The 11,299-nt window shown below is 46.6% G+C and overlaps 2 protein-coding genes across 2 annotated transcripts; both read right to left on the bottom strand.

The window, feature by feature from the left end:
• Positions 1-1,248: 1,248 nt before the first annotated feature.
• On the bottom strand, positions 1,249-3,566 carry LOC128907142 (gallinacin-12-like). Its single transcript, XM_054195606.1, is given in 2 exon segments — positions 1,249-1,709; positions 2,930-3,566. Coding segments are annotated over 2 exon segments (282 nt in total). The 5' UTR covers positions 3,063-3,566; the 3' UTR covers positions 1,249-1,560.
• Positions 3,567-6,875: 3,309 nt separating this feature from the next.
• LOC128907144 (gallinacin-11-like) lies at positions 6,876-9,156 on the bottom strand. The gene is made up of 3 exons (XM_054195609.1): positions 9,099-9,156; positions 8,008-8,136; positions 6,876-7,003 (listed from the first exon to the last, which is right to left on the bottom strand). The coding sequence occupies exons 1-3, from the start codon at positions 9,154-9,156 to the stop codon at positions 6,876-6,878; spliced, it is 315 nt and encodes a 104-aa protein (XP_054051584.1).
• Between the last annotated feature and the right edge of the window lie 2,143 nt (positions 9,157-11,299).

Raw genomic sequence — 11,299 nt, 5'->3', positions numbered from 1 at the left:
GATGGGTCCTGACCCTGGTGAGGTCAATGGGAATGTTCCTGTTTGATTCATCACAACAAGAATTTCATCTCCCAGGGAGGACTTTTCCCTGGCTCTGACCACCCTGCCTCGGCTAATTGGCATAGCTCTCTCATTACATCATTGTTTTCTTGCTTTCACATAAATGATTGACCCAGAGAGAAATATTTTACCTGGAAAGGGAGACCGAGAGCTAACTGACAGAGGCAGGGGAGTGTCAAAATTTCATGCTGAAAAAACACAGAAGGGCTGAGAGGGGATCTGGACAGCTAGTGGATTTAGACTGATGCAGCTCATAGGTGGAAAGCTGTTAGGTGCAAACAAGATAATTGCTTTGGGAGTATTGCTGGGTGATTACAGAGGAAAGTGGGAGCACCAGAAACGTGGATGAGGAGAGAAGCCTGTCAAGGGCAATGGTACACAACTTTCAGATCCATTCCCTACCATGTTTAAAACAAGCAATCTTCCCCAAATTGAAGGAGGGGAGATTGAGATGAGATATTGTGAAGAAATTCTTTGGTGTGAGGGTGGTGAGCCCCTGGCCCAGGTTGCCCAGAGAAGCTGTGGCTGCCCCATCCCTGGAGGGGTTCAAGGCCAGGTTGGCCGGGGCTTGGAGCAACCTGGTCTGGTGGGAGGTGTCCCTGCCCAGGGCAGGGGGTTGGAACTGGATGATCTTGAAGGTCCCTTCCAACCCAAACCATTCTGTGATTCTGTAATAAGACTGGGCTTTTTCTTGGTGTCACTGCATTGTGGAAGAGGGATAAACCTGGTACAACCTTGCTGGGTTTTCCATTTTCTGGTCTAGGCGGTGGCTGATGGACAGCACATTCCTGCTGTGAACCATGGGCAAAGGGGCCTGTATACATGTGGGGAATCCCTACTCCTTTTCTGTGCCTTATTTCTCCGACCAGCCCTTCCCAGAACCCGTAAGAACCTGGCACAGCCCAGAAGGGAAGAGTAGATGTGGGAGCGGTGCCTGAGAAACACAGACCACGCTTGCCTTTATGTCAAACTGGGTAGCTTTTGCACCAAAAGTGATTGAAAAAGGCTGCCCCCATTGCAGCTGCTTTCTCTGGGGAGGGAAGTAAAGAGACGGAGCCACCCTGCTCTGCTGGGAAGGTGTGGGCAGCTATGTTCACTCCTGGTCAGTGGGAGAGAGTGTATCCCACCACCGACAGCTTTGCTGAGCATCAGCAGGAGTCACAGACGGGCACTTGCTGTTCTGTTAAACTTCAGGTTTATTGCTTTCAGGCAAGGGGAAAGGCAATTTCTCACCTGTGCGTGACAGGTAACAACCAGATGCCAAAAGGGGCAATGCACAGTCTGGGTGGCCCCAGTTTCTCCTTGTCACAGTGTTTCCTAGAAAGTCACAGTGAAAGCAAAAAGCAACATGTTGAGAAGTCCACTGGTCAATCCACAGCCATGTTCTCCCAGGAGAGCAAGTCACAGAAAGGCACAACATCTCCTTCCCAACAGCAGACCATTCCTTCATAGTGGAGCCTGCAGCTCTTCACGTGCTGCATGTTCCTCCTTTGGAAATCTTCAGCTCTTTGTGGTGGTGGGTGACAAGCTTTTGCAACAGAGAATGATGGGTTCAAAGCAGTAGCTGGCCAGATATTCACCAGAAACACAGTTTCCAATTCGGCACAAGCCCCCTTCATGGTTACAGCTATCTGGTCCATGAGCGTCTCCTGTACAAAGAAGCAACAAGTTGGTGGGTAAAATGCATGGAGTGGGTAAAATCATAGAATCACAGAATGGTTTGGGTTGGAAGGGACCTTTAAAGATCACCTAGTTCCAACCTCCCTGCCCTGGGCAGGGACACCTCCCACCAGACCAGGTTGCTCCAAGCCCCGTCCAACCTGGCCTTGAACCCCTACAGGGATGGGGCAGCCACAGCTTCTCTGGGCAACCTGGGACAGGGTCTTATGAGCCTCACAGTGAAAAATTTCTTCCTGACATCCAATCTAAATCCCCCGTCTTCCAGTTTGAAGCCATTCCTGTCATCCTATCACTACATGTCCTTGTAAAAAGTCCCTCTCCAGCTTTCTTGTAGGCCCCCTTCAGATACTGAAAGGGACTGGAAGGTCTCCGCGGAGTCTTCTCTTCTCCAGGCTGAACCCCCTCAGCTCTCTCAGCCTGTCCTCCCAGCAGAGGGGCTCCAGCCCTCCCAGCATCTCCGGGGCCTCCTCTGGCCCCGCTCCAACAGCTCCGTGTCTCTCCTGTGCCGAGGCCCCAGCGCTGGAGGCAGCACTGCAGGGGGGTCTCCCCCGAGCGCAGCAGAGGGGCAGAATCCCCCCCTTGCCCTGCTGCCCACGCTGCTGGGGATGCAGCCCAAAATCCCCTCTGGCACCATGTGCCCTGCCAGCCAAGCCAGCACCGTGACCGTGCACAGAGCCTGGGCGTGCACAGCTGCAAAGAGCACACCCGCGATCCCTGCCCCAAAGGACAGCTTCAGACATCTGTTAAAAAAAAACAAGTTGCAGAGCCAACCTCACTCAAGGAGCATTTTATCACGGGTTTGTTTGTTCAGGACGTTGGCAACGAGTGTGCACGGGAGGTCAAAGCGGTTGTTCTCACCCCACCAAGGAGGCAGCTGCAGCCTGAGAAAAGGCAGAAATATTTTCCCAGAGCACAGGACATCTCCTCTAGGGCTTCTCCAACCTGTCTGCTCCTAGAAAGCCAAGGAGGTGCCCTGTTTTCACAGCTTCTTCTCAGCTCATTTTTGCGTTACCCCAAGGGATTAAATCATGCATTTTGCCAAAGTACCTCACTCACTATCTCATCCAGAAACCTGAAGGCGCTTTTCCCCCTCAGTACCTGTTACATTTTGATTTGATTACACAGTAAGGAAAGATTACTCCTGTGCTCAGACACCTCTGTTTACCACCCTCGGCCTTCCTGTTCTTACCGTGACTGGTGAGGGAGATGAAGATTAAAATGAACCAAAGGATCCCCATTGCTTTGGTCCTGCTGGAAAGTCACAGGGCTCAGCGTGAGAATTTGCAGAAGCCTCTGCGTGCAGCTGGCATGCTGGATGGCATCCGGGAAGAGGGAGGGAATAGGCAGGAGTTAATTATATTCCAGTCTCGGGAGTGACATTTGCTGCTGAGAAACCCTCTGTGTCGTTCTGACCCAGCGCTGCGGCTCCAAGCAATGTTGACTGGCTTCACATTCGCTGGTTATCTTCTTCCCCGATGCCTCTCCCCAGGAGTTGGCATTTTGGACTGGTAAATTGCCAGTTGCAGGCAGGTCAGTGGAAAAAGAGCCTCGGGGAGATCCTCTGCCCTTCACCTGCAGCCACCGAAGTCCCCAGGGAGCTGATGGGTGGGAAGGTGGCAACCTGCAAGGAAAGACTCCCAAGGAGCTGCAAGGAGGAGAACGGTGCAGTCTAGGAGTGATTCATTTTCGATCTGAGCTCATGCGAATATTTTCTCCGGCTGAAACCTGGGCGTGATTTTTTTTTCCTGCCAAAGAGGCTATTCCAGCTTTGGCTTGCGAGGAATTTGGGAGGCTTCATTCCTGAGTGTGATGAGCACACAGCACTGGTGGAGGAGGTAGCCGATTAAGCTCAGCAATGCACCACTTGGTGGGAATTATGTGATAGATATGCAGCTCTTGATGTAAAATCAGCTTGTGATGTTCCAGCTACCCTCGCCTGGCTGCTGCCCCTGCCTGGTCCTGCTGTTTGCTGTCCCTTCAGCTGTGCTAATATAACTGCTTCTGTGAATACATCCTAGACTGGATAGTTGAAAGATCGTGGTTAAAAATTCCCTTCTCCCAAAGAAAATGTAGATCAGAGGCACTTGATAGAGTCAAAGTTTGCTGTCCTGGATCAGAAGGCATGAAAAGCTTGATTTATGTACCCTTAGGTATTGGGGATTTTTGCGTGAGTGACAGTGGCAGACAAGACACTCTGGAAACCTGGCATGATACCCTAAGTCATCTCAAATAACATCAATGCCCAGCTGTGGGCAACTGAGTCTGGCCCTAAACCCAAGAAGGGCAAAAGACAATTTTTTTTTCTTTCTCTAGGCTCAGGTGGGTTAAAAAATCTTGTTCAAAGACTGACCAGTCCTGTTCCAGGGCAGTCAAGTGCTGGACAACCCCTAATTTTCCTCATCCACTTATTACCCCATTACTCCATGGTCACCTGTTGGACCAGAAATAGGTCCAACCACTAACTTGGAGTGAGAGCAAGTCCCTTAGGAGTGGGATTGTTTCCTTGGGTCTACAGCAAGGAGCCGGTCTGGGACCTTTACACAACTGTTTGCACATTGTAGTGTTTGGACTTGCGCCTCTGGGCTATGTGGTGGGCAAACCTGCAAAGCAGGTTTGGCAAAAGGGCTTGAATCTGTGGACCATTTTGTGCTAGAGAGATACTGATCTTGGGGGAACAACAGAGTCAGCAGCCTGCTGCACTCTGATAATAATTTCTAGATGAGCCTGCTCAGGTTTTGCAAAGGACTGAATTTTTTCACCTCCTCTGCCCAGGCTATTTTTTTTTTGATGTGTTGCTTTCTCAGCGCATTTCCACTCCAACAGAGGGGTGCGGGTTTGATTTTTCCCTCTAGTCCCCTCCCAAGCACCATTGCTCCCCTCTCCTCATCCTCTTTGTGCCTTATAACTGATGACAAAGCTTGGCTTGTCCCACATGTCACTGTGTGCTGTATCCTCATCTCCCTGTTGTGAGGGTGAGATGTACTTTCTCTTGAACATAGAATCATAGAATGTGTTGGGTTGGAAGGGACCTTTAAAGGTCATCTATTCCAACCCCCTGCAGTGAGCAGGGACATCTTCAACTAGATCAGGTTGCTCAGAGCCTCATCCAGCCTGGCCTTGAATGTCTCCAGGGATGGGGCCTCCACCACCTCTCTGGGCAACCTGGGCCAGTGTCTCACCACCCTCAGTGTAAAGAACTTCTTCCTAATGTCCAATCTAAACCTTCCCTGCTCTAGTTTAAAACCATTGCCCCCCATCCCATCACTACATGCCCTTGCAAACAGCCCCTCCCCAGCTTTCTTGTAGGCCCCCTTCAGGTACTGGAAGGCTGCTATAAGGTCTACCCGGAGCCTTCTCTTCTCCAGGCTGAACAATCCCAACTCTCTCAGCCTGTCTTTGTAGCAGAGGGGCTCCAGCCCTCTGATCATCCTTGTGGCCTCCTCTGGCCCTGCTCCAACAGGTCCATGTCCTTCTTGTGCTGAGGGTTCTAGAGCTGGACACATGTGGTAGAGCTGCTTGCTGCTCCTTGCTGTCTCTGAGACTGGAAGGTGTGTGGTAGGTCAGGACCCTTCACATGCTGCCTCACATCCTGGTCCATTCACTAGGGATGTAAGGAAGTGAAACAACCCTGGAACTGAAAGAGCTTTCTTCCCTGTGGCCCATGACAGTGTGGATCAGGTCAGCCTTGCAAAGAGAGCTTGGAGGGTCTTTTGTAATCTAAAGAGGGTGCACATCCGGACATCTTTTGTGGCTGAATGATGGGACAAGAGCTTGCATGGAAGGGGCAGGACATAGAATCATAGAATGTTTTGGGTTGGAAGGGACCTTAAAGATCATCTTGTTCCAATCCTGTTAAGCTCTTGGTTGGTTACCTAGACTGTCACATGGAGAGGTGATGCTGCAATGGAAATAAAGTTTTCCCATTGGCAAAGGTCAATATAATTTTACACACCTTTAAAATGAAGGAAAAAAGTGTTAGACCAAGGTCATCTCACCTGTCCAAATGCTGGCTGACTAAGAATGGATTCACTTTGTGGTCAGTGAGGGATGAGTGTAATGACATTGCCAGTGGATCTGTTCCTCTCTGTAGACCAGAGGAGCAGCTTAGGATGACTAGGATGATGGTTAACACACTGATTTAGAGAATGACCTTTCTGGAGTGTGTGGTGGAGACACAAATGAGCCATTTGCATTAGTTCAGACCAGAGTAAAGGATACTTCAGGTGCTGAGAAACAGGATGATGGAAGATGGCTGCCTCAAGGGGCTTTCTGTCCTGTATGGGGAAGGTTTGAAATCCTTCCATCCAAGGAAGGTGCTAACGCTTATGCTCCAAGGGTCATTTTTAGATGCTAGGAGATGAATGCCACCCCTCCTCATGTTCATCTACGAGATGTCCAGCTACTCAGCCTTCAACTGGAGAAATCAGAAAGCCAGCTGTTGTGACTGGGAGCTGCTGAGCACATGGAGATGATGCTCAGAAGCAAACACTTTTTTTGCCTACATTTTGAATGAAACTTCTGTAGTTAATAAACTCAAACTTACCACAAAGGGAAGCCCAAACTGCATAAAATAGTTTTAAACAGATGGTTTTAGGTAGATTTGCCCAGAATATCTTGCATGAAGACTTCCCGTACATGGCACCTGTGCTGAAGTGGGTACAGTATATTGGTAGAAATTGGGAAGCAAGGAAGAGCAGTTGACTGGAATCCTGCTTTGGAGAATGGGAGTTGAATAGTGTAGGCATGCCCTGACCATGCTAGTTGGACAGCCCTTTTTTCTATCACGTTGTCTTTCCTTCTATTAAGAAGGAAAGGAAGGAACGAAGAGAGAAAGAAAGACAGAAAAAGGAGGGAGCTGTAATTTGGATTACGAGGGAATGTGGATTCCAAGATTGTTACAGGAAAGTTTCTGTGGATTTCTGTGTGTGGGTGTAATGGAGAGACATTCTGCCTCTCTCCATACATATATGACTGTTAGACCTGTTTATTTAGTATTTATTGCCCTTGTTATATAAAGAAACATTTCACCTCTAGTTAATTATACACTTCACATGTTAATGAAACCAGACATCTTCTATACAACACTAGGAAGAAAAATTGTTTTCTTGTCCATGCATTTCTGTGTTTTTCTGCAATTACAGTTCTGTGCAGCACTTCCATTCTCTGTGAGGGCAAAGTCCCACTTGTTCTTGCAGACATTTGATTTCTGGAGGTACACAATGACCCCCCTCGTCTTGACAAGTATGGAAGTTTGATGTCGTGTCTGCAATGAAAAGGATTTTAAGTCAAAACAGAAAACATTACACCACCATGTGAACCAACTCATACATGGAAAGGGTCATGAAGTTCTGGTTACTTTCTCTCCAAAAGCAAAGACACAAAAAAGGACTGTGGGTGTCATCGGAGGACTTCTGTAAAAAGAGGAATTTGTGACCCACCAACTTGGAAAAGAAACAACTGAAGGATGGATATTGTAAAGATATGAAGAAAGTGGTTACAGAATGACTCCATTTCATCGGCAGTACAGAAGTAGGTGGTACTGAATAAAATTATGAGGGAAAAGGTTTGAAAAAAACAAACAGAAGGAACTCCAAATGTAAGGTGGAAAAATCCAGTAAGGACTTTTAAAGACAAAGGTGCCTAAATCTAAAAGTCCTGAGCTGCAAATTCATGAAAGCCAGGAGAATATATAAGGAAGTGTAATTATATGCTTGTGGTGTTCATTAATAGTAATTTTACACATAGAGAGTAACTGTATAGAAACATCCACTTCTGGCCATGGACAGATGTAGGACGCGGATCAGATGAACCTTAGGTCTGGTTAACACAGTTGTCTATAAAGCATGTATTGACTCAATTTTACATGTTGACTATTGAGGAACTCCAAAAATAAGCAAGTTCAGAATGGATTAGATCAATTAACAGGGAAGAGGTCATCTGGCAGCTATTAAACATAGCAGTGTGGATGCGGTCAGCAGTCCACCAACAGATATATCAAGCAAGGAGGACTCCGTGTGGGCCACAATTTTTATTTTATTTCCCTGGGCATCTGTTCTGTTGGAGATGGGACGTTGGTCTACGTGATATTTGACCAGGCCAAAAAGGCAATTCTGTTCCTGTGCTCCACGCTGATGTTATGGAGGAACAGACAGCTCAATCTTTGCAGGTGGGAGGAGATGGTTTGGGCCATTTGGAGACAAAGAGAGTAAGAATGTGTTTTGCTTCTTCTCCAAACGTTGCCTGCCTGGATAGTGTTTCCACACATACCTATGCAGCAGGTTTTCTGACGCCGAGAGCAAGTTCCAAACGCGGCAAATGGTTCTGGGCAGGATTTTGAATGGAAGCAGAAACCATGGTATCCAACACAACGTAAGGTGTCTTTGGGCAAGCCGAGACCTACAAGGAAGAATGGGATTCCCAGCTGTGCTGCACGATCAGTCTGTTTCTCATGGTCTTCTTCCTGCTGAAACCCCATGAATCCCAATTAGGGGTCTGATACAAATACGCCCAAAGCCCAAGGCAGCATTTCCAAAAGTTTTGAGAAACCTCATGAAACCTCACAGGACTCTAAGGAAGGTCTTTGTACAACTAGACTAAAAATGTAATTTTTGATGGCAAATTTCTGAACATATCCTGGGCATATATGTCAAAGTCGTTAGGGCTGGCCAGCCTTTAGATGCTTCTAAGTTCTGGGACTGCAATGCTGCAGTCTGGTCAGGCAGGGGACAGCATGGTGCTCGTAGACCCTGAGATGTATCTATGACTTAAAAAGAAAATCAAAAGCTGGGATCTGCCCCAGTTAACAAGGACAAGAGGTTTGCCCAGTTCCTTCTTTCTCTGAAAGACTTACTCCAAGGTGGGGAGTTTCATTAAGCGTGAAGAAAAGCAAGGCTAAAAGCACAATGAGTGAATGAGTCAGTGCAGCAGAAGGGCTCAGGAAGAGGAATCAGAATATTCAGAGAGCTTAAGTAAACTTCTCCGACGTAGTTCAATTTGAGTAATACAAAGGAACACCTCTGCCGCTCTTTTGCTGTACGCAAAGGAGACAATTTATGATCCTGGGGTAGGAAGAGGCAGATGATTTCCATGGTACCATCTTCCAGTAGTCCCACAAAGTGGAAGAAAGAGACTTCAAAGAGTCCTACAGAGCCAACACCTAGTAGTGGCTTCTGTGGGGAGGTTCTGGTTTGGCATTTGGTCACCATAGGTTCATTTTTCACTTCTGCTTCTAAACTGAGAAATAGGGAACAGCTCTAATGAAAGGAGCTGAAGAGCATGGAGGAGTACAGTCTGCACCACTGCACAAGCTAATTGTACCTCCTATACAGGCAGACCCCAGCGTGGGTCTTGCCCCTTACCTGGAACAGCCTCGAGGAGGAACAGGAGAAGAGCCATGAGGCAGGAGAAGAGCTTCATGGTGGAAGGTCTCAGCTGCAGCATGGAGACAGGGCTACAATGCCAGAACCTTTGAGCAGGGAAGGAGGGAGCATTCTGGCATTTATAGGGCTATGGGAACAGAGCTGCCTGTCCGGAGGACCTTGGCAGTGGTGAATGTGGAAGGCAATGAGTACAGCTTGACCGCTGCGCACGGCTAAACCTGAACAATGCCAGAGGGTCACAAAAGCAAGCGGAAAGGTAACTATACCTCCCTACCTAGCCACTGGGAAGGTTCCTTCTCAATACCAACCCACCCAGAGAGCTTCATTACTTGTTAAATTCAAAGAAGGTGGTTGGTAATGGATGACCCACAGAAAATTAGCCGTTGTTTTGGTGAGAAAGAAAGTGCCTGAGAATGCCAGAAGACTGTTGATGGTGATGAGTATAGAAGAAGGTCCAAGGTGCTGTTTGCAGTCTCCATTCATCAATGCAAATAAATGATTTTTTGCATCATTTCCCTAACTGAAAAATAAAATTTGAACCAACTAAACAACCAGTTTTCTTTCTGGAAATATTAGTTGGTTGATATTATGGACTCAATTTAGTTGCCCAAATATACAGGTCTAATTCCTGCGGGCTGCCCTAGGGTATCCCAAGAATCTCATGGGACTACCCAGTAAGACACAGGACCTCTCGGACAACCTGCATATGACTAGAGGGGCAAACAGATGGCCATGTGTATGGCCTAACTTATTTTAAATGGCACTGGAGAGTCACATATGGTCAACAGTGGTGGTCAGCACTAGACTCAGATACTGAAATGTAAGCCTCTACAGTGGATGTGGCTGCATGGGAATGAGGTGTTTAATCAGTGGTTGTAGGACTCAAATCACACCTTTAGCTAGAGTGGGACCTTAGGAGCCAACACACATGCAGAAACCTGCACCATAGATACTCATATTTAGCTGGCCAAGTCCAGAGCTAAGGGCATCTATTGTCATTAAAGATGCCTCAGGGATCCCATCTGGCCTCCAGCTGCTGCTCCATGAGGGTGCAGATCCCCCATAGCTCCTGCATGATATCTGCCAGCCCCAGGCAGACATTGACATTTCTAATGTCACAGGACCTCTCAAATGGCTGTAGTCTCTATGTGTCAGCAACCGGGTCAATTCCTAAAAGTTTTTCTTAATTGTCATCTTCTGGTTGTGGACATTTTGTAGTAAAAAGAAAATAAAATAAGAGAAGGTTATGGAATTTTTGTAAGGTCCTGCTTTGTGATGCAATGATCAAAAAGTTTAATACGAAATAAAGCAGGGAATCCTGTCCCGAAACATCACTCTGCTCTCTAGACCACTCCCTGTGCAAGCCAGGAGACCTGGGGTACTGTCCCTACTCCAGCAGGTGTATGATTATTTTTTTTTTATACCACATACAACAGCATAAAGAATTTTCCTAATTTTCCCTAATTTTCATGCTTGGATATCTAGTTTCATGTATCTGAATCCATCTGGATTTAGATACCCAACTGGTTTAGGTTTTTTCCCTTTTGAGATACTTACCTGAGAAACTACATTGAAACTTCTGGTAAGGTGACGTGTAGAAGATATTTTTTTCCAAAGTCTTAATCTTATATATTAATCAAAATTGTCTTCAGACAAACTGGGAATATCTCATGAATGATATGTATATGGTTTTTTCTCAGTCGTTATGACAAATATGATTTACAGCAGAAGCTTAATAAGTTAACAAAATAAAATACAATCTTAATAAAATATGAATCCTCCTCCTTTGTGCGAGATACAGAAATCTGGCACATTGTCAGAACAACATGTCTTAATTTGTTATATCTGCAGGGGATAAAATTGGAATTTTCCCCCTTAAACCAAGTTATTGCATCTAACGGTGTGAGAAGATGCAGAAGGAAAGACTCCAGAAGGAAAACAGGGAACTCATGTACTCAATGTCAAAAATAGAAGAAAAATTCCTTTATTGAAGAATCGTGAATGAGCCTGAGCTAAATAGCAGAGATACCTTCAAAGCTATTAACACACCTCTTTTTTCCTTTCTTTATTCTTTGGGAACATAGAATATTCCTGGTTGTTTCTTACAGGATCTGCATTTGTTATAGACTCAGCTTCCAATCAGACACTCATTTACGTGGCAGTAACGTCTGCAGCTTCCT

Source organism: Rissa tridactyla, chromosome 3 (assembly GCF_028500815.1).
Source record: "Rissa tridactyla isolate bRisTri1 chromosome 3, bRisTri1.patW.cur.20221130, whole genome shotgun sequence".
In the NCBI taxonomy this organism is placed as follows: domain Eukaryota; kingdom Metazoa; phylum Chordata; class Aves; order Charadriiformes; family Laridae; genus Rissa; species Rissa tridactyla.
The sequence above is the reverse complement of the archived record's forward strand: the minus strand, read 5'-3'. Positions and strand labels throughout refer to the sequence as shown.